Source organism: Periplaneta americana, chromosome 1 (genome assembly GCF_040183065.1).
Source record: "Periplaneta americana isolate PAMFEO1 chromosome 1, P.americana_PAMFEO1_priV1, whole genome shotgun sequence".
In the NCBI taxonomy this organism is placed as follows: Eukaryota; Metazoa; Arthropoda; class Insecta; order Blattodea; family Blattidae; genus Periplaneta; species Periplaneta americana.
This window is the reverse complement of record NC_091117.1, coordinates 125411292-125436159: the sequence shown is the minus strand read 5'-3', so window position 1 is coordinate 125436159 and position 24868 is coordinate 125411292. Positions and strand designations below refer to the sequence as shown.

At 33.5% G+C, this 24868-nt stretch overlaps 1 protein-coding gene across 1 annotated transcript; it reads left to right on the top strand.

The window, feature by feature from the left end:
• Positions 1-34: 34 nt before the first annotated feature.
• On the top strand, positions 35-24299 carry tsu (40S ribosomal protein S12 homolog tsunagi). Its single transcript, XM_069827101.1, has 4 exons — positions 35-241; positions 372-509; positions 8653-8914; positions 23882-24299. The coding sequence occupies exons 1-4, from the start codon at positions 181-183 to the stop codon at positions 23907-23909; spliced, it is 489 nt and encodes a 162-aa protein (XP_069683202.1). The 5' UTR covers positions 35-180; the 3' UTR covers positions 23910-24299.
• Positions 24300-24868: the final 569 nt, after the last annotated feature.

The following is a 24868-nucleotide window of genomic DNA, read 5'->3' as shown; positions in this document are numbered from 1 at the left end:
GCATTAAAGGAAATTCTTGGTCTATTTGGCAACACTGATTACCGGTGTAATTACCCGCTTTCGTTTGTGGAGGAGTAGAAGGGTTATATTTATCCGTATTCTGGTGCGGATTATAGTGTTTATTATTGGCAAGTGTTTAGGAGCCCATTCTTTATATTTTTCGAAAATAATTAGCCGAACATGGCTGATGTTTTGGATATAGATAATGCAGAAGAATTTGAAGTAGATGAAGAAGGCGATCGTAAGTACATATGTCTGAACGAAGGTTAAGAGACGCGACGAAATGGTAGTTGGTTCTGTTTACTATTGTTTTTGAATTTGCAAGTTCATTCCTTCGTCTGAAAAGTAACCCAGTTAACATTATTTTACAGAAGGGATTGCCCGATTGAAGGAGAAGGCAAAGAAGAGGAAGGGTAGAGGATTTGGAACCGAAAATTCTGCTCGTGAAGATATAAGAGAATATGAGTCTATGGAGGTTGATGGTGATGAAGAACCTGGTCCACAGCGATGTAATTATTATGTTTTTTTTTTTTTTTAAGTTTTCCAAGATTGTCTTGAATTCTGAGTCTGTGTAAAGCTATTTAATATTAATATGTAACCTACTAACCTCTTTAAGCTCCATTGCACATTGCTACGGTAATTAGGTTGCCCGTCACGATAACGCTAATAAAATATAAAAATCATGTTTTCGAAGTTAATATCGGTTTGAACGCTTTTATTTATAATTAAGAATTGGTGGTCAATAAAATTTTGTTTCGTGTTTAATTGATTTTTGTGATTTTACCTGTTTTGTGATAGAATATGGCTCCCCCGTGACTAGAGGTCCATATTCTTCCAAGATTGTGAAGTTGTTTTTTGTTTCCTTTATTTATAGACCCCACCATCCAACGACGAGCATCTGGATATTGACGTTTGCGTGCTTCTACTTTCTTAATCTGTATTTACGTTTTGATTATGAGTATAGTAATTACATTTTCATTTTACATCTACAAACTTTACGTTATCTCTACATAACTTACTATAATGTATTCTTGGCTAGTTATAATCGAGTCTATATAGGCCTACCATGGGGTCTATGCCCTTTATTTCATGAACCTATCAGTGAAGTGTTGGTGTCGTTTACATTCAAGCACTATAGGCTTATGGTTTATATTCCCATATTCTCAACATTGGCAGTTGGGGTTATCCTTTGTTCTGATTCTGTGCAGATATTTCGGCGTAAGAGCCACATACAACTTGATTTTGTAAAATGAGGAGATTTCATGCCTAGATGCTGAACTATTTGGTGAATTATGAAGAAACTCTGTGGATTTTCGGGAAAATCGCAATAAGCAGAACGTAGAAGTTCCGCCCACCGCCCCATCCACTTTTCCCCTACTTAGCTCACCAGACATTCTATGTGATAGGTGAATGTTGTATCGAATGCACATTTCATGTAGATGGGGATAACTTCCCCTACTGGCGTTATCTTTATTAGGATTTATTCGGATTTTCTGTCTGGATATGCTGACTATATTGTGGTGTATCATTTTCTCCACTGTGATCATGTCTTCTATAGTCCCTGGTAATGCCGCTACTTCTATTGCTAATTTGTCTACCTGTTCATTAAATTCTATTCCCATAGCCTACGACTAGATATCCATACAAGATGTACTTTCTGGAATTAATTATTCATTTCATACATTCTTTGTTTGCATTTAACAATTGAATCTGGTGTATTAGTGTGGAAGTCTGAAGACACAATCCTGTTTAGTGCCTCCAATGAGTCCATAAAAAAAATATTCCTTTTTCCAGTTGGGTCATTCAACGAGATGTGGGACATAAAGACAAAATTGTATATTTAATCGAAGAAACTTTTTTTTTTTGCAGTAGGCCTAAACAATTCTTCAGTACATTGACTTTATACAGCAAGATATAATTTTAATTTTGGTGCTAAAAATCTGTTTTTCCCAACAAGCGAAAAGTCAACATGGCTGCTACAGAGGCATTCTGGTAAGATTAGGCCTACATCATTTGATTTTAGGATATTGTTATCAGAATATCAAATGTCATGAAGTTAGCACTAAGTTATATTTTAAAGTAATTGTTTTAGTGCCTTTATATAGTAACTGAGGAAGTCAGAAAATAGGAAAGCCTGCAGAAAGCTGGGTTTTCAGTGAAAGACCTACCCTGGGCAGAAAACTAAATGAATGAATATAGTAACTTTGAATGGAAATATCTGCAGTGCTTGGGAAAAGTGACATAAGTCAGTTTCCACAAACCTTTTTTGATAATTTATTGACGACCTACACTGGTTTATGTCGATTTGATTTTTTCTGTGTGAATTATTGTAATGGGAGAAATACTTATGTATTTTTTTCCAAGCGAGCAGATGTTCCGTAAGTTGTCAATAAATTATCAAAAAAGGTTTGTGGAAACTGACTTATGTCGCTTTTCGCGAGCACTGCAGATATAATCTATTAAAAGAATTATCCACTTTTAAAAGAAGTCTTAGGTGTAACATTTGTTACAGAAAATATTAATTTTGTTTCATAATTAAACAACTGTTTTTTTATCTTAAAATAAAACTGTATTATCTTACTTCATAATGTGACCTAGCTACATTCTGATTTTTCTAAGCAATAATTTTATGTAAATTCTTTGTGACAAATGTTACATTATATAGTAACAAATGTTACATATTAATGTGGTAATATTTGTTGTACAAAAAATAATAGATGTAATCATGAAATTCTTAATTTATGGCTCAACTCTGGCAGTTCTATATAGTTCTAAGACCAAGAATGGAACTGGGGCAGCTTTTGTTAATATAGGCTATCCTCAGGACAATCAATGCTTATTAATCTTCATCAAACATGCTCAATATTTACAGCAGAAGTGATAGCAGTTCTGGAGGGTTAAAGTCAATATCTACAACTGGGTCATTCCATTGTAACAAACGTTACATTCTTACACGGCTTTCAACATTTGAAATTTTTCTGCAGTCAGCTACACACAAGAACAGTACTTTGGAACATACCTGGTAATAGAGGATAGTTTGAAGGTAGTGCCAGAAATAAAATCTTATGATGGTGTATGTTCTTGTGCTTACAATTTTAGAAAATGTAACAAACGTTACATCAAAGGATATGGATTCTTAAGTTATGAAAGATTGTTGTAAATCTCTAATCTTGTGATATATCATGTCACATAAAATAAGCTTCAATCTAGGAAAACATAAATGACATAAACGTTTTTAATTCTACAAATGTATGTTACCGGAAAATATTCAAAACTATAATAGGTTGATCGTGTTTATTGGTTATCTCTAAATATTCCTTTAAGGCCAGATGTGGTTATCAGCTTTCACGGAGTACAATATATCCATGTCAATCTGATGCAGGAGGATGGACTATTCAGTGCAGTAAATAGGTATTCATTCATAGTTCTCTGCCCAAGGGCAGGTCTTTCACTGCAAACCCAGCATGAAAAGACTCGTCATGCCATGTTTTTTTTTTTTGGGGGGGGGGAAGATAAATGCGATAGCTTCTCGTTGGTTTCCACAAAATTGGGTATATGGTTAAATTTTTCATTTTAATATAAGAAGTAAAGGTGGACACTAAAGGTATCTGAATATTTCATGAGTTGCCAGGATTTGCTTCACAATTTCTGACAGAAGTGTGAATTTAGGAAATAAATATGTATTTGTGTTAAGCATTAGTTGATGCATCATGAATTTGTGCTCTTCTGACTTTCTGTGATTGGTACATTGTAAGATGAAGTTCTTGGAAAATTTTTGTTTTATTAGTTTTCCATGAGTACCAAGAATCTGTTTACATATGTTATATATTACAGATGAAATTCTGAGTTGTATCTTTTTCAGTAGAATACGCAATACCAAAATACCATATTCAGATATGGACTTAATCATAGTATTATATACGTATATTGTATAACAAAAGGAGTGCCATTGGTTAAAAATTATTTAATAGTCTGTATAGACATTAGAGTAGGACCAAATTCATGTTGGTTGAAAGATTATTCCAACACAGCTTCAAGCAAAATTTTTAGGTATTTTGGATTATAAACTAAAAAAAAAAAAAAGTGTTGAGATGCATATTTTGCATAAATCACAATTTCATCAGTAAACATTAAGACTTTAGACTGTATGTAATTTAGCTTCTTTAATGAGGAAATATATACAGCAGACCATCGATTTAACAGACTTCGGATTTAACAGATATATATTTTAAAATCTCCATTTCTAGACTATTTTAGGCAGTTTCTATCTCTAGTAATAAAGAAACAGCATGCAATTGGAAAGCAACTGAAGATTGATGCTTTCTTCATTCAGCCTACTAGTTCACAGCAACCTTCTACCGGTAAATAAGTGCTTGCATATTCTTTTGAACCATCAGTGACTAAAACAGTTTGTAAAGTGGTTTTTTTTTATTATTGTACTGTACTTTATAATCGGATCCAAATACTATATTGAAATAGTAATACATTCTACTGTACTGAAAAGTGTTAAAATTTCATTGTTATATTATAAAATATTATCCTTTAAAAAATTGCGATTTAACGGACTTTCGGATTTAATGGACATCCCTTAGCCCCTATTAGTCCATTAAATCAAGAGTCTACTGTATGTTGGAAACTAAGCAGGAGCCTTGGAGAATGCCTTTTCTTGTAATTCTAGTGCTGCTACTATTAAATCTCGTATATATAACTGTATATAATTCAGACATCATTTATATACTTTGTTGATAAACAGAGATGGGATAGCCATCTGCTGTAGTTTATTTATTAGTAATTGCAAGTTAACATCATGTGCTTGTGAGAGGTCCATAACAAGTGCTGATAGTTTCTTCTTTTGTAACATAGCTACATGTGCTTAAATTATTAAGGTGAGTCATCCCACAAAATCCCTTTCTGAAACCATTTTGATTCATTGACCACACACTGTATCTTTCTAAGTGAAAAGACAGTCTAGTAGCTAAAATTTTTCAAAGATTTTTCTACAAACATTGCCAAGTACAATTGGTCTATTAGTCTATTCTTGAGTCTCTTTCCCTTGTTTACCAGATTTAAGAATGCGTACTACATAAAAGTGGTTCTAACTTTTTAGGATATCAGTAGAGTATATGATGTTGGTAAAACTATTTCTATGATTTGTACTTGAGGATGAGATAAATGTTTGTTCATAGCATATAAGATACTGTCTGGACCAGGTGCTGATTTGGAGTTGCATTTTTTCAACACATTTTTTACTTCAACCACTGAAATGGGTCCTGTGATAGTATGAGGAATAATAGGAATGTTATCCATCTGTAGATCAGGTTCAGGTACATCTGGTGAGAGGGGTTTTAGGAAGGCATCTTGTAATGAAATGTCAAACTGCATAGGTGTGAAATTCATATTTTGTTTTGCAGAGAACCAATGTATATTTTGCCAAATATTTGAAGTGAGTATGTGAAAAGATATCTGAGATATATAACTTCTCCAACTCGATCTTTTCTTCCTTTTAATCAGATATACCACCGTCGCATATTGGTTTTTTAATAAGCAATTATTAATTGTAGAGTTTTATTTGAATTTTCTAATGTAGGTATAGTCTTCTTCTTGCTGTAGCTAATTTTACTTCAGTTTTTCACCATTTAGGCTGCTTATTTGTTTTATTGCAATGAATAGCATGTATCAGGTGATATCTATCCAGATATAATTGAATATCATCTTGTAGATCTTCAATTCGTTATGCTTTGTACTATGCTTATTCATAAAATCCTGGAATTTTTCCCATTGAATTGTTCCTCTTCTAACTAGTCTTTCTTATCTAAAACTAAGGTGCTAATTCATATTTAACGTAATATAGATGGGGAAATGGTTGCTTCCGTGTGTATCCCATAATATGTTCCAGCTTGCATGTTACTTACAACAGTTTGACATTATAGTACGAGTAATATTGGGAGAGATATTATCTTGTCCTGCATATCCTAAATGGGTTGGACAGTTATCATTTAACATAGAAATATCAGGTTTAAATACCACATTTAGAAAAGTGGAAACACTGAGTGTTGGTGTTGAAGGAGTTTAGGGATACATCCAAATTAAAATCTCCACAAATTAGGTATCTTCATAGGATCAAGAACAAAATGGTTTAGCCAATAAGTTGTGTTATGAAGTTGTTCGGTGTTTTGATGGCTAATTGTTCACCCCCCCTCCCCCCATTTTGGATGTGATCTAACTGAATAATTTTGTACGGGTTATATTTGAATTTTTGAGTTAGCTTAAGCCATGTTTCACCACATAACAAAATGATATCTGCTTGATGTTGGTTCACAATTTGTTTTAATTCTTCTAACTTATTGTTAATGCTGCTAATATTCCATTGAAGAATCTTGAGAGTTACCATCAATAAGATTTTTTAAAGTCTGATTAATTTGGAATAAAGCTGATTGATTTTGAGGTGGCAGACACTTGGCTAAACTATTTAGTGATGTCAAGACTTTCTTCATAATCACATCTATTAATTTATAGGATATTAGTGTTTGGGTTTTTCTCCGTATATTGGGACTCAAATTCTAATATTGTATCAGAAGATTTGGGCCTATGTTGTCTACCAAAGATTACAGGTTCTTGCTTTTTTTAATTTGAGACTAACAAGTTTTGGTATGATTTGTATGTTATAGATTTATTACCTGTTCTTTCTTGCTTTTGGATAAATTGTTATCTGGATATAATTCTTCTGTATTTGTTTTTCTTGACCCTGTTACTAGTTTAAGGTATGTCAATTTGTCCTGTTTTCATGACCCACTGTCTTTTTTCCTTAACCCCAGTATCCATGTGTTTTTGTTTTAATGCTGGAAAATGTTCGCCTATGGTTTTTTGTTTAGCGTGTAACTGTGCTGTAATTTCTGCATAATAAGTGGTTTTACCCTTTATCATAGTGATCACATTGTATTAGAAACCTTGAGTTCATCCATTTTATTCAAGATATTAACTTCTCACAAATATGTTGAGCATTGATTCAGATTTGCTTCATGTTTAAGTGAGCAATTTGCACGTTTGATTGATTCTGGCTTGCATTCATTACCTGGGTGATGTCCTGTGCAATTTAAACATGTTACGTGATTTTTACATAACTTTGCCAGATGTCCAAATTTTTGGCAGTTTCTGCATTGTAGAGGTCTAGCATTTTATTTGTGAACCTTATGAATTGTATAGTGTAGTTTGATTTTTTTACAAACTTTTGAGCACGAAAAGTCAAAAGCACTGTATCTGTGGGCATCCATTTATTTGCCCAGTTTTGATTTTGTTTTTTTATTAAATCTGTAAGCATTACCGGTATTTTGTAATCTTGCAGCATTCCATGCATGATCCTATCTGTATTATTTCTTCTGTACTAATATCGGAGTCTGTATTATGTACAGTTCCTTTCCAGTAGATATGACTAAAAGGAATATAAGTGGTGCATTTGTGTAATTCTTCAAAGTTAGATTGCTGAAAGGCTTTGCCTTCAAATAGTTGTGAAGTTGGATTTCAAACTTATTTTTATCTAATGGCTTATCTAAATTGATATTCCCAAAATGAGATTCAAACAATAATTTGCCTAGTTTCAAGGGATGCATACACTGTAGTTGATCATCGTTTTGTGGTAATATACAAAAATGCAGGACTGCATCTTTACATAAGGACAATTTCTTGGCTCTCTCTGCTTTTTAAACTCAGTGTTTTGTGTTTGTTTAGGTGTAATGTGAGTATAAACTTTCATACTAGTGTTACATTGACATTGTGTCGTCAGTAACGTTAAATTAGCTCCTGTTGTTATACTTGAAGTCGGCTGCCCTCCATTATCCATGTGAATGCAAGCATACACTCAGTAACTCCCAATGGATTAATCCGTGGATTTACCCCTTAACTCTACTTTCAAATTACGTAACTGCTCAAGATAAACTATGAAAAAACAAATGGATTAATAGTAGAAACAAAAACAAAATTACTGTACTAGATTGATTATACTTAACTTAAATTCATAAGCTGCCTCAATGATTATGTATTAGTAATTCATATAAAATTTACTTTTGGAACATAATGACAACCTCTCACCTTTCCCTATACAGTACATAACAATTATTGTCACGTGTCTCAACACAATAACAACCAGTATTGCCACGTTTTGATTTTATGCTTGAAGTATATGAGGCCAATAAATTTAGGTGATTAAAATAAAATTATTACAATGTAGGCTTATAAGGAACTATACCTTATCCATACACAGTATTTTGAAGACTGGTCTGTTAGACATACAGAACAAAGCAGAAGTGGTAAAGAAACTTTTCAAATAACATATCACAAAGATTCCTTGACTGTATCATCCCAAAAGCTGCAAAAGGATTTGTTATTGGAAGTAATAAGCAAAGTGATTATAAAAACCAATAGAAAGGGGACATTTATAATAAACAAAGGCTTTTTTGCCATGGAGCGAAGAATATTTCATGTTTTGGTATGCAGTATAGACCTATAAGAATTATACTTTACAAACTAAGTCATTAAAGAAAACAGTGATTAGTGATTACTGGTTAAAAATAAATGCTGGCCGAAGTGATTTAGAAAATTCCTTTAATCTTTAAATTATACAATTACTGATTCCAACTTCTCTTCTGTTAATTTTAGCTGTTGAGGGATGGATTTTGTTTGTCACATCTGTTCATGAAGAAGCTCAGGAAGACGACATCCATGAGAAATTCTCAGAGTATGGTGAAATAAAAAATATTCACCTGAACCTTGATAGACGTACTGGATTTCTAAAGGGCTATGCTTTAGTGGAATATGAAACATTCAAAGAAGCACAGCAAGCACGAGAAGCTTTAAATGGAGCTGAAGTTTTGGGGCAGGCCATTGGTGTTGACTGGTGTTTCGTTAAGGGACCAAAGAAGTGAGTACCATATAGATTTACTGCTGTAACTTAATAGAAGTAATTAACTGCTTTTCAAACAGTCATATAATGCTGGTTATATACCAGCAAAATTTCACAGAATTTATAATGTTTCATTTGAAATTAACATGAACAAACATTTTCCAGTTAAGTTAAACTGTACTAAATAAATCTTTACTCTGTCCTAAAGTTTTTGGCAGGAGTTTTAAATAGGTAAAGAAGTAAGGTGAGTAGAAAGGAAGGAGGATCATGTTTGATTACACGTTCAGTAAAATATTAATTTTATATTAGCAAAGAATATATAAATCTGTTGACTTTATTTTAGAGAAGGCAGGATTTGGTGTTTTAAAATATAGTATAAATTTTATTAATGATGCCTGCCAGTAAGGGTAATAATACATTCCTTTACATCAGTGGAGGTTGGAGGTGTTAATACTATTAAGAATGACCAACACATGACTTATTATTGCAATATTTGTTGCTAAGTGTTTAGAATTCTTTAAATAATTATAGTTATTTTGTGTATTAATAAGGTAAATCGTCAACCTTATTTCATCATATAATCGTCGCATTTTTTATTACTTTTTTTGGCGTGAAAATATATGGTGCGACCATCATGTGATGAATAAATTAAAATGGTAACAACTGGTTGCATAAACTTTCAGTGATTAGCTTCCATATAACGAGGGCATGTGCAAGCAAGCAAGGACAAGTTGCATGATTCATAGCAGAAGAGGCGAAGGAGGGGAACTGTTATTTGTGTGTGACACTGGAACTGTAACCTGAATAATATATTTAAAAAATTAATATTACTGTGGTGTTATTAAATTAAATAATTTTTTATTGACTAAAAACATTCACAGTATTTTTGAATCACATTTATTGGTACCTCTGATACACTGAAGTCAATATCATTTGACTACTGGACCAGTCTGCGAAAAGATGATTGGTCTAAGCATAAAAAAAAAAGTATTTTAACAATCGTAAACAACCACCACCCAGAATCAAGAATTGCTCTGAACTAAAGGCATTTATGGCTATTGGCTAACATCTTGCACTCCCTTCACTTTCGTGAGCTGCCACTACTGTTTCTCGCACATTTAACTTTGAGCATAGAGATACTTTGTATTGCAGTGGCGGCACATTACATAATTCTTGATGGTGATAAACATAAATATCCATGTGATAATTATGCAGTGAAATTTTAAAATCCTGATCAGTTTGTCTATAAATAAGGATGCGACCATTTTGCGATGGCGACTATTACGTGATGAAATAAGGTAATTAATAGTATATGACTTGAATAGGTTATGATTCATAATATATTCCCATAATACAGAAATGTACGAGAATATCGTAGTTCAGCATGATACAAAGAAATGTCGAAAGAAAACCCATACAAAGTGTAAGCAGATTTGCATCCATCCTCAATCTTTTTTTTATATATATATAATTGGAACAAGTAATCTAGACATAATTCTAGAAGAAGTAACCAAGATTACAATTGAAGCTACAGGTATGTTAGAAAAACAACTTATAGAATCAGATTAAGCTAAGAAAGGATGAAGTATTATCCACTTCAAAAAAGTGTATCACACAAAATAATGGGTTAAATATTTAATCATTAAATGTGCAATTCGATCTCATTCATTTACATTCATAGTTTCCTGCATAGGGCAGGTATTTCACTGAAAATCCAGCATTTTCCAATCTTCCTTATTTTCCATCCTCATCTTAGGCTGGTATTCATAATCGACACTTTATATCACCACTTTGCAAAGTGACACTTTTGACGAAAGTGGCTCTTTCATATTAGTGGTATTCATAGACGATTGAAGAAGTGCACTTCACAAAGTGTCACTTTACGCCAGCAAAGTGTAGAGTTACAATTTGGTTGGTAACAGAAGTCCCACAATGCCTTTCAAAACAAGTGAACAAACAATAACAAATTAATGACGTATAACCTACAAATTACAATGCTTGTGATTTGAATTGGGAGCCTAATTGATCGCGCGAGAAAGAAAATATATATTTAAAGTTGTTTTATTTCAGTTTCTAGTTTTTGTTGACGATAGTTTAGATTATTTCAGTCAGTTCAGATATATAACATTTTATTAAATAGTTAGTGATACTGCTGGTGAAATTAGGTTAGGTTTTGTACAGTACATAACTGATCCATTAATTTATATAGTTAGATTAGGTTCTGCACAGGGCTAACGGCTTCGAAGCTGGGTACCTGGTTCTAATGAAGTGCACAGGTAGCAATCTAAAACATGGGGGCATGAGATAGTTACTCTGCCTGCCATTAAAAAATTCACTTCACTAAATCTCCAAGGTGTACATATCTTTTTCATTGATTTATGTCACTAAGTTTAATTTTGTATGTATCCGTTCCACTGATTTATATAGTTCGGTTAGATTTTGTACATATCTCTTCTATTAGTTTATATAGTTAGGTTAAGTTGGATTGAGTAGGTTAAGTTTTGTGTGTGTGTGTGTGCGTGCGTGCGTGCGCGCGCGCGTTTGTGTGATTTTATACGTATCTCCTTTATTGATATATCGTGTTATTTCCTTTATTTTCATTTTTATCTTTTTCGTGAATAGTGAATACAAGTAAAAAAAGAATGAAATAAACATATTACTACTGCTATTATTATTATTATTATTATTATTATTATTATTATTATTATTATTATTATTATTACTATTATTATTAATATTTTCTCTCTCTCGTTTCCATTACTGCCTGCTCTTCAGGAATATTTTGAATGCTAAATGTTTCTACAATGCATAACAAAATAGGTTTAATAGTATGAGATCTCTTTTCATGGTGAGGTTATGACTGCACGTGAACTAGAGACAGTAGATGTATTGCTTACCGGCGTGAAAATATATATTACCGGTATCAAAACAGTAATGATTATATCAACATCAAGATAAATCTTATCTCAAAATACAGGTAGTCAACAAAAATCAAAATCATTTTAAACCCAATATAATTATAGAATCTGCTTATAAGGCAGGCACGTGAGGTCTCTCAATGCTAATTTAAGATTGTTATGCCTACATTAGATTGAAGTTAGTTTAATATTATTTAAGTTAAAAAATTCGTTTCAGTAATAAAAAATAGGTTATATAGGCATATCTACCTACATATCACGTCATCGAAGTGAGGTTATAAATATACGAATGTTACTACATTAATATCTGAACTATACGATTATATATATCAATGTATGGTACATATCTGTAGCATAGAATTTTAATGCAGTCAATAACTGTATTATTGGAGGCACTGGCAAACCTCTATTATTCGTTTTTGTCAACCAGTCATCGAAAATATAAGCAATCTCAATAAGTTTCTTTATCGGATTGGAGCCGTTTTTTTACATTGTATATCATTATAAAATTCCACGGGATTGTCTTTAGGCCTATCTCTAATGTAGTGCTTTTGTACATTGTCCACATTGTGCCATCTCTTCCGCACGTTCTAATAATCGACAACTTCCAAGACGTCGGCCATTTTTCTACAAAGTGTCACTTTCGGCTCAAAGTGTGGTCGGAACTACACTTTCATCCAAAGTGTTCCTTTGGACCAAAGTGTCGACTGTGCAACGGAAAAGTGATATTTTGCGTCTTCCAAAGGACACTTTAATCGAAAGTGTCGACTATGAATACCAGCCTTAGTCTCCGCATACAGTCCATTATCTTAATGTTGTCTATCATATGATATCTTCTTCTGTCTCGAACTTTTGTCTCATTCACAAGTCCTTCCAGTGCATCCTTCAGTAAGGAGTTTCTTCTTAGCCAATGATCTAGCTAAATTCAATCTATAGATCACCATTCCTATTTCAGAAAAGAAATTCCTACTCTCAACAAAATTTTATGTCTGCTAATGGCTTCATTGCCAAATGCAAGGCACTAGACAACAACGAAATTTTATGTATACATAATGAGTTTCTTTGACATTATATGGAACAGCATAATATGTATGAAGAATAATGTCACTTCCTGCACTTTCCATCACAACATGCTTTTATTCACACTAAGTAGGGGGAAAGTGTTGTTTAGTTCACTTGTCGAAATCTCAGGGACAGTTTTTAGGATAATCTTAAGTAACCTGACCTGATTTCAAATGATTTGTTAGTGATTGATTCAACTGACAGATATTGACAATCGTTTTTAGTTTCATTATACAAATTATATTCAGGAAAAATGATACTGCAACAATTTTGTTTCGATATTTTCTTAGAAATATTCCTTTTTAATACCCCAATACCACAAAAGTGCTTTCTGGCATGTCATCTGTCTGTCTTTGTGCTGTAAAACTTCTTCAGATAAAAATTTTAGAGCTCAAAGATACCTATACAAATCACTTTAGAAGATAAATGTAACTCTAACCATTATAAAAATAAAACTGAAAAAAACTTCATTTTTCTTTTACAGTTACTTTCTGCAGAATCATGCTCATAATTGACAACTTATTTAGACGAAAATATTAGAGCTTAAAGACAGCTAAACGAATTACTTTGTCAAATTAACATAATTCTACTCATTGTGGAAATAGAGCAAAATATGATAATAATAAAAAGAAGGAATATTTTTCTGTGGAAACTATTTTCCTGTTGACAAAGTCGCAAGTGCATTCCAAGAATCTGTTTTTTTTTTCTCACTGTAATTAATTTAATAGCCAGAAGAATCATTCTGAATTGAGGTGTTTCAGATAATAATGACAGATTCCAACCGATTTCATTGGAGATAGGTGTATGACTATATACTTCTACCATTTAGCTTTCATGTGGTGAAGTATCAAATTAATTGGGATATGCCAAAGCTCTCATATTCCACATTGAAAATTAGTCCTTAGTGGGAAGGAAAACTTTCTCGGTGAATAAATGGCTAATCCATTTGCATCCACAAGTTCTTGGCATTGTAGTCAATATGATGGCACCCACTAACGCTTTTATTGGACAAAACAAAAATGTTCATATTATTGTTCTTTAGATTTACTTAGTAAAAATTAAAGTTTTCTATTCAATCATACCTAGATTTTTCGTATTAGGACACTCACCCATGGCACCTATTGCAGCTATTCAGAAGAGAAAAGGAAGGTGCACTGTCTGTACAGTACCGACCAATGGTGAGATGTCATTAAAGCTGCAAGAGTAAAAACCCCTTTCACACTTTATAAAATGAACAGAGAAGATTTTGTTGATATTAAAAAGAAGTATTAGTTCCAAATTTGTATTCAGAAAAGAAATACCATATGTTGACTATGTTCCTCTGCCTTTATGTAAGGCTATTTATATCATTGTAAAATATAATAATCCTGATATTGTAAAATTCATTCACATCATTCCAGCATTAACATGTATCAAATTTTTTATTTTAGGAACAGAGGTAAAAGTTTGGATGTTTCATTGTTTAAGTTGCAGGTGAAGTACAGTGAGCAAAGAAAGACTGAAAAAAGTTAATTTCAATGATCTGATGAAAATCAAAAAAATATATACCTTCCATCATGATTTTTATAAATTTCTTGTTCATTATGGTGTTACTGTTGCAGAGAAATATGAAAATAGAATTAAGTTAATTTGATATAAAAATAAAGGAAAACTCATCATTATCCCATTTTTTTTTAATTTCCATGTATTTTGTTTAACTAAACAGCACAAAAACAGTCGAACTACTAATGTAAAGGCAAAAAAATTTGCATGTAAACTTTAAACATCGTATTGAACAAATCCTGAAAAATTAAAGTCTTAATATTAAAAATTCGCAGAACTGTGAAAACAAACATAAAATGCTTTTTTTTTTTTTTTTTTTTTTTTTTTTTTTTTTTTTTTTTTTTTTTTTTTTTTTTAATGAACTTTGGTTGGGATGTGCTGTTATTATTCTGAGCCCTCAATTGAAATTGTAGGAAGATTATTGAAGACAGTTATTAAGCTACTAGTTCTCTGCGGACCATTGTCTGTAATGCAGTGTATAAAAAAATACCTACAAACAAAATTATCATTAGTAACAGTATAAAGAAATGAATTGTGAACGATATAGATGATAATGAGGTCATCTTTATGACACTAAACTTTGTTTGTTGCTTCATTTGCCCTCTTTGTAATAAATTTCACCTCTCTCTTGAGGTGCTGAAGACATTTAACTTGCTACCCCCTACTACATTGTTGTCATGAGACGTGGTTTTAGGACTCATCTCAAATGTTTTTTGTTCCTTCTATTGCCTTTTGATCTCGTAATTCATTAGGTCTGTTGTGTAGAACGATTTTGGAGAATTGTTCATTGTTCATTCTGTCAGCATGCTGGAGCTAATTGCATTAAGCATATATATATATATATATATATATATATATATATATATATATATATATATATACACACACACACACACACACATACACAAACTGCTCCCCATTGAGGGTACCCGTTACGGACTCAATATATTCTCAAAAAATATATATACATATATAAACATAGATAATGAAATTAAAGAAAAAAAAAAGAAACAAAGAAAAGGACATGAAAAATTGCAGTTACTATTAATGTTAATCAGGATTTGACAGGACTTTTTTAACACTGTTATCACAGTGTCATCCCTCAGAGATGCTAGCACAGCAAATTGGCGTCGAAATTTAAAAAAAAAAGGTGGTATAATATCTCAAGCACCTATGAGCTAGCTGAATACCTCAACGTGAATTAAGGCATATTTCAGCTTGAAATAGTTGACTGTAGACTCATAGATTGACTTCTTCTCATGGTGAACCTCAGCTGACTGATGACATCCTATTTGAAAATGTATCGTGGAGTCCACAATGATGCCCTGTTTAGTGTCAGTATTGTACGTTAAAATATTGACTCGTCTTGTTGACCCATTTTCAGCTAGACAGGAGATTTCGGCTCTACTGCAGTATTTGTCCCCCTATGCTGTAACATCTGAAGGAGTGCCAACATATTTCTAGCGCTTTTTGCGCTACCAACCTTAACTCATCTGCCTCCACTGTAACGAAAATTGTTACTTATGCCAATCTTCCTCCCGATAAAAACCTAATGCAGGTCGAGCAGAGAGTACAAGATGCGCAAAGAGTGTAAAATACTGTTGTCTTATTACAAAGATTATGTTTGTAGTAGGTAGGAACAGTTCATCTATGGAATCGCCAACATAGGAACCAATTAAGGCCGAATTCGAGCCCCGAAAATATATAATTCATCATTATAGATATTAAAAATTACAGGAAAAGTCCAAAAACATGTACATGCAATGCTCCACTTCCGCGAAATTACAGTCTGTAGTCTGGATTCAATGACGGCATTATATCCTGGGTTTGAGCTCCGAAAATTTATAATTCTTTATTAGAGACATAAAAAATTTCAGGAAAAATCTGAAAACTTGTATAGACAATGCACATCTTCCGCCAAATTACAGTCTCTTGTTTGGACAAAGTGACGGCAATATTTTCTGAGTTCGAATACCGAAAGTGTAGGCTATAATTGTTTATTAGAGGCATAAAAATTTCCAGGAAAAATCTAAAAACTTGTATACACACTGCTCGACTTCCGCCAAATTACAGTCTGTAGTTTGGATCCAGTGACAGCATTATTTCCTGGGTTTGAGCCCCGTAAACTTATAATTCTTCATTAAAGACATAAAAATTGCAGGAAAAATTTAAAACTTGTATACACAATGCACATCTTCCGCCAAATTACAGCCTGTAGTTTGAACCCAATGACAGTATTATTCTCTGAGTTCGAGCCTCGAAAATTTATAATTTTTTATTAAAGGAATAAAACATTTCAGGAAAAACTAAAAACTGGTATACACAATGCAAATCTTCCACCTCATTACAGTCTGTAGTTTTAACCCAATGATGGGTCCTGAGTTCGAGCCCTGAAAATGTATAATTGCTTATTGTAGGAATAAAGAATTGCAGGAAAAACCTAAACTTGTATACATAATGAATCCCCTCCGTTAAATATCGGACTGTAGTTTGAACCTAGTGAGCGTGTTATCTCCTTAGTTCGAGCCCCTTAAAATTAAAATTCATTAATGTGGGTATGAAGGATTTGCTGGAAAATCTAAATCTAAAAAAACCTTACATATTGAACCCCTTCCACTAAATTTCAGTCATCACTGTCTTCTCAGTCATTGTTTTATTCTCAGTCTTCTCTTTCCTTCATGAACTGAACTTTGAGATGAGAGAGAGTGGACAGAGGGAAAGCAAAGGGCAGAGAAGGCACAAAAGTGACAGAGTGAACTGAGTGTACATAGAGTGGACTAAAATACAGAGAGTGGACTGTGAGTAGGCCTACAGAGAGTGGAATGAAAGGACAAGCAGTGGACTGAGAGGACAGAGAGTAGACTGAGAGAATAGATGGAGCACTGTGGGGATAGCGAGGGAACTAAAAGAATAGAGAGGGACCAGAGGGTGAATTGAGAGAAGAGAGAGTGGACAAAGAGGATAGAGTTGACTGAGAGGACAGAGTGTGGACTCAGAGGACTGAGTGAAGACAGAGAGTGGACTGAGAAGGCAAAGAGTGGACTGATAGGACAGAGAGTGACTGAGACAACAGGGAAGGGACAGAGAGTAGACTGAGGTGACAGAAAGTGGACTGAGAGAACAGAGAGGAGAGACAGTGTGGATCGAGAGGACAGAGAGTAGTCTGAGAGGACAGAGAGTAGAGAATATGGACTCAGGTGACAGAGAGGACAGAGTGGGGTGAAAAACTGAGAGTGGATTGAGTGTACAGAGAGTGAACTGAGAGGATAGAGAGTGGACTGAGAGTGAACTGGGGAAACTGCGATTCAGAATTCTTTCCTCTCAGTCCTCTCTGTGCTCACTCACTGTAATTTCAGTACTCTCTCTTTGATATCGGTCCACTCTGTTTCCTTTCCCTGTTCTACTACCTCAGTCCTCTCTCTCTCTCTCTCTCTCTCTCTCTCTCTCTCTCCTCTCAGTTCAATCTGCGTCTTCTCAGTTCACTCTTTTTCTCCTCAGCCCACTCCAGCCTCTCAGTTTTCTTTGTATCACTTTCCGTCCTTTCAATCCACACAATGTACTCTCAATTCACTCTCTGTAATCTCTGCCCCTTCTCTGTCCTCTCAGTCCACTCTCTGTTCTCTCAATATACTCAACATTCTCTGTGTCCACTCTCTTTTCTCTCAGTTCACTCGCTGTTCTCTTAGCTCATTCCCACTCCTCTTGCTCATTCCTTATCCTCTCAGTCCACTCCCTATCCTCTCAGGCTACATACTGTTGTCTGAGTCCTCTCCCTGTCGTCTCAGTCCACTCTGTCCCTTCATTCCATTCTCTGCCCCTCAGTTTACTCTCTGTACTCTCAATTCACTCTCTGTAATCTCTGTCCATTTCCTTTCCTCTCAGTCTACTCTCTGTCCCCTCCGTCCACTCTCTGGTCTCTCAGTCTACTCACCATCCTCGCTCTCCACCTTCTTGCCACTCAGTTCAGTCTCTGTTCTCTTAGCTTACTCCATATCCCTCAGTGCTCTATCTATCCTCCCAGGCTCCTCTCTGTCCTCTCAGTCCACTCTCTGTACTCTAATTCCAGTCTCTGTTCTCTCAGTCTTTGCAAAAGTTTCTACAGCTATAGGACATTTGTCACAGCGTTGTATCAACATGCCAACAACACCTAAAGTAACGGCAAGGGTTAAGCACGGAATTTATACGATTTCGCGTTTTCCTTACTATATAAGTGCAATTGACTGAACACATGTGAAAATACAATCACCAGGTGGAGGAAATGCAGAAATCTTCAGAAATCGCAAGGAATTTGTTTCAATTAATGTGCAAACTGTCTGATTCTTCCTTGTTGATTCGAGACATTGTGGCTAGGTGGCCAGGTTCATCTGATGACTCACATATTTTTAATTCTTCAAGAATTAAGAGGCGATTTGAAGATGGAGAATTTGGTGCAGCCATTCTAGTTGGAGATAGTGGATATGCTGTACAAAATTATCTTATTACACCACTGACAATTACACACACGCCAGAGGAACAACTTTTTCAGGAGGCCATCATAAGGACTGGAAGTCGAGTAGATAGGAGCTATGGGGTATAGAAAAGATTTCCTGTTTTAACTACTGGAATCAGACTAAAATTGGACAGAATTCAAAGTGTAATTGTGGCAACAGCTATTTTACACAATATAGCTTGCAATGAGAATAAAAATATACCTCCTGTTACTGATGACCAGCTGGATACCATTAACGCTGTGCATAACTTCCCTCAAGCAGCTAACAACCACGCAAATGTAACAGAAAATAATGTCAGGCGAAACCATCTTATCCATCAGTACTTCCATGATTTGTTGGTGAACCAGTGAAGGAAGAGATTAAATTAACATAAAATAAGTTTCATTCACTGCAGTATATGTAACATTGTTTATTATTCATGTTAAAATTGCATATTTTCAAAAGTATATTATAACTTTACTTCACTGGAAATTAAGCATTACCAGCACCTTATCCATCAGTACGTTCATGACTAAAATTTGTTTGTGAATCAGTGAAACAAAGGGACGAAATTAACATAAAGTAAGTTTCATTCACTGTAGTACATGTAACATTGTTTATTATTCATGTTAAACTTGGATATTTTCAAAAGTATTATAACTTTACTTCACTGAAAATTAAGCAGTACCCTGTACCAGTAACTTACACCATAAATTATTAAGCCTAAAATTGTTATTTTTTTTAAATCTGACATATTATCTTGTGTGGTGTAGCTTTAGATGCAACACAACCGCCATAATATAGAATCTAATGATGACATGACTTAACTGTAACTGTGTTGTATAAAATATTACTACTGATACACAAATATTTTAACACATTATAGTGTAGTCACAATTTATGTAAAAATCCCACTTCATTTTAATTACGCAGTGATGTTACAAGTTGAAATAAATCTGCATTTGTATCAAAATTATATTAATGTCGGATTTCAATGAAAGAAAGTAACTAATTACTTGAAATATCCAGTGTGTTTATTTTATAACATATAAGAAATTAGCTGAAGGGAATATACTGTCATATTATGTTCATGTCTATTAAAATAATTAGAAATGAAACTAACAATTGATTTATGAACATTTTGATGTCATGTTATAATTAGGCCTAGCCTACAGTTTTTTCTCATGTATTATTACTATATTATAAATAAGCCATATATAAATTATGTGATAGGTGATAACATGCAATAAATTTCGTTTTTCAATTGGAATTAAGTTACACTACCTACTGATTAACTTGTTATTCAATTATTTAAGAAGCTACATAAATTTAAATATCTTCTGTTTTAAGTAGCATGATAACCTGATGTGATATGTTGAATATGGTATTATTAATACAGTGAATGATATAAACCGAATGACATTATGAAAATATCAAAATGACATCATAACATATCACAACCACTACAAAACTGAAGTTATCAGTATATAAGTTACCTAATGTGATTTAATATGTTACATTAATTTTTTTAATTTAAATAAAAAAGAACATATAGACTTGAACAAAATAAACACCATAAGTACTTCAAAATCTTGTGATTTCAGTTAGCTGTTTGTTTTAAGGTCCAATTCCCTATTCCTAACATCAAGTTCAAGAATTCTTCTTTTCATCTCATGATCAAACTCCTTATTTTTTTATATGAAGTTCTGCGAGTTTCATCTTCACTCTATGTTCTTCTTTCATATTTATGTTACCGGTACTTTAAATTCATGCTCCATCCTTTGGAACTGAATTTGATCCTCTGTTGCTTGTTTTTGTAACTGCAGAACTTGTTTTTCTTGCCATAATGCCATAACTTTCTTTCCTGTCAATGAACTGTCTAGTGATAGTCTTTTCTTCTTTACTAGGAGTGGAGTGGAAGTAGGTTTCCTCAGGTCCCTAATACTGAATTGACTGCTACATGGAATGGCTTCTACTTCATTAATTTGTATATTATCCTGAGATACTATTGGTATATATCTTCAATTACCTGATCAGTGGGATTTGAATCGTCACCTGCGACAAATGCTTGGGATTCAGAAGCTACAGACTTGTACAGATTCACAGATGAAAAGGGAATTACATTGGAATTTTGAATTGATTGGATTTGAGGAGGAAATTGTGCTTTTCCAATGTTTGCAGATGGATGCTCCACAGATGCGAATAGTGATGACTGGCCAGGACAATCTGAGTCACATACAGATGGTAGCCCCTCAAGTTGTATTGTGCCAATAATCTCTTTTATTTTAATATAAGTTATTATTAAGTTTGGTTGATTCGGACCTCCACCTGTACCTGATGTGTATTTTTTTATCTTCGGAAAATCTCCTTTTACAGGTCTTTTTGAGGTTTTCACACTTCCCCTTTAATCTCTTACCAGTACTACAGTTCCACTAATTTCATTGAAACTTTCTGCTAGCTCTTGCCAAGCTTCTTCTTTGTCTTTTAAAGATACACTATCGGTTTTCTTACACTAATATATCTTTCTTTGTACTAAGTAAAGAGAGCAGTAAATCAATTTCTACTGGACTAAAATTCTTACTTTTTTCCCTGAATTCTCCATGTCTAAACACAGGACCTTACAGTGTACGTTAATCAGCTTATGATAATCTGATCAAAATTCATAATGGACGATGGAGCAATCATACAGTACAACCAACCGTTTACTGAAATAAAAATAATGCAAGAGGATGACACCTATTATGAATATTTAGGCCCTGGGTTTAGGTCACTGGAAAACAGGACAGAGCAAATGTTGGCACCCTAACCTCTTTCTTTAACTTTATCCCTCCATTACCAAACAAAAATTTTAACAATAATTGTGCCAATTCACCAAACAAAAAGCTGCTTTTATTACACTATTTATAAATATTCATTTTTATTGAGCATGTATTTAACAATTATTTCAACATCCTACTTTAAAATACTTTCTCTTGCTCCCTTGCTCTGGGTATTTGCCCATTCTAGCCAATTATAAATTAGGGCCTGTGAATATTACATAAATAGATAAGGTCACATACTACAATGTTAAAAATAAAAGCTATTTCCCTTAGAATTATCAAGATCCTGGGTACATTAGGTAGGCCTAATTTAGTGGGTTACCGAACACTTTAAAAAGCTGGAAGTTGTCTTCTTGAAATTAATTAAGATCGTGATTTTCGGAGGGAAAGGAATAAACTAAAGGAAAATAATTTTTATATTAAAATGGATCCACACATGCCACCAGATAATGCACATTAACACAAGACACACATTATTGTACGATCTTGCCTATCAGAGAAAAGTGGAATCGAGAACACTTTCCAATAAATTCAAGAAAACAGCTGATTAAATGATACACAACACTTCACATGGGTATAAATGATTTATTTATTTGTGAAACTAGTAGATGCATTCCTTCTTTATTCGCGTTGATTTGATTATAGCATTAATTCTCTGTAAACAACTGACATCGTGACTTGTGGCTGACATATTGAAAATCTGACGTGCCATCAGTAATCTTGGCTCTGATTGGCTAGTTATTCAGTGTAGCCAACACATGAGAAGCCATGGGCATCTAGTGCCAACATTAATTTAAACGGGTGGGCTGTCAGATATTTATGGAGAAAATGGAAGCATGTTTAAACTGAATAGTAAAGTTGAACAGGTTTAATTTATCCCAAGTTTAACTATCTTTGGAGAAAACGGCCCTAAACGATGCAATATAACTGCCGCCATTTGTTATGTTGAGTCTCAGCTATTGTGAAACGTACCTGCTAAAACGGTTTAAGTACATGTTACTGTAGGAGCACCAGCTTTATCTATGGTGTGGTAGCTCCTTTACTTGTCTGTGTCTTGCGCATGCGCAGTGTCCCATCATTGGACTTTGAAAAATTTCTTGCGGGACACTAACTGCAGTTTCTCCGAGATTTCTTCTTCTCCTATCCAGCCCTTATTTCTTAATGCGGCAGCAATTTTGAATCTTATAAGGTGTCTAGAGTTCCTCAAGAGCAATCCCTATTCACAGAATCCCAAGACGTGTGCTAAAGTTTCAATCTCTGAGCAGCCATGTCTGCACCGGGTACCATCAAGAGATCTGTCATGAACGGACCGAACAGCTGCTAAATTTGCTGTCATTTTCAGGTTGGATATCTATTCACTAGTTGAAAGCCCTTTCTTATTAGCAATCCAATTGTTGGCGGCTGTTACTTCGCTGTACATCTCAACAGCTTTTCCCCATCCTGAAAGGGTCTTCCAAGATTCATATTCACGACACCACAATTCTTCTTGAAAATTTCGAATTATAGCTTTAGTAAAGTCTTCAGGAAAAGAAAGGCAGAGGGAATCATACGACGATTTGAGTTTTGTATATCTTCTGATATATTTCAGTTTACAATTTTTTCCCATGTTCGTGTTAATCCTAAAGGTGATCTAAGAAGTACATTTAATTCTTTCCTATATTTTGAAGTTACTGGAGATGAAATAATAATTTTGTATTGGTCGATATTTGTTTTAACATTTCATAATTCCACTTATTTTGTTGTACTTTTTTGCATCAGTATTAGAAATATATTTTCAAAATAAGGTAGGTACGTAAATATGTGAAAATGTGCACTTGATCTATTATTTTCTTTTCAATTTCAATTTTTACTCTCTGTGTTTTTTTCTTACACAAACTCACACATAGTCATTGCTCTTGTTTTGGATGTATATATTTTTGTTCTTATATTTGGGAAATTTGATTTACTTATTGATTTAGCTGATGGACTAACTATATTCCTTTTCTTTGAGAACAGTTTTTCTACATTGCATTGAACTTATAATATACGTATAGAGAAATTTAGTAAATAATGGTAAATCCCACCCTAATGGTGGTAAAAATAGAATGTAAAAGAAATTTGAATTACTTGTAATAGCATAACTTCCTACTATATCCCATGTTTATAAATAATAAAGAATATTTTTAATGATTTCAGAACAAGGAAAAGCAGGAGAAGGAGATGAACTTAAGGCAGCTGCAGAAGACATGTGTGCAGTATGTGTATCAATATATACATTAACTTTCATACAATCCTTGGTAATCACATTTTATGTTGATTGAACATTAAAATATTGTCACAACAGAATGTATCAGATGTATCCATTGTTCTGTGGGTTTTATAGTGGAACTCCAAAATTAATTTCAGAGTATTATTTTTACTGGGTTTGTTGCATAATTAAGCAATACATTTTATATCTAACATATCTTCAAGTTCTTTGATTCACCTTATTCATGCAGTCCCATTTATTGAAGAATGAAAAAAAAAAAAGCCACAAAGTGGCTTATCTGCACATTGACTTGATTTGTATGTATTAAAGTAATGAATTGCAAAAAATAAATTTATTATAACAAGATTAATTTTAAGTATCTTATTAACAGCTGTAAAGTTTATTCATTGCAGGAGAGTTGAAAAGGTAGATGGCTTTGAAACATAGAGAGATTGTAAAAATTGATCCTTTTACTGCAGTATCTTAATGAAAGTACAAATTTCCTTCATTTACTTTCGTTGCAAAAGTAGCCCATTAGTTGACACTTTTGTACTGCAAAAGTTTGCCTTTATAGTTAATTGAAATGGAAAACACGTTACTATGTTATTTTACTTAGCAACATGTTATGAACTTATGAAGCATCTTATAACAGTTATACCATAGCAACAATACAGCTGACGTCGTGAATCATAAAGAATAAAATTCTTCATTGATATAACAGATTTAATATGCCTAATAAAATTTATAGATTTATTTTCTTCTAATTTTTGGTAAATAACGAACAATGTAGATATAAAGTATTGTATACAACTCGTACAAAAGTAGCTTCGGTAACTCATGTGTCTTTGATCACTCTGTCCGGTTGTGATCTAACTTGACGCACTCGGTAATAAAGCTCCACCTTTGTACATCGTTACATAATATACTATTGTCTC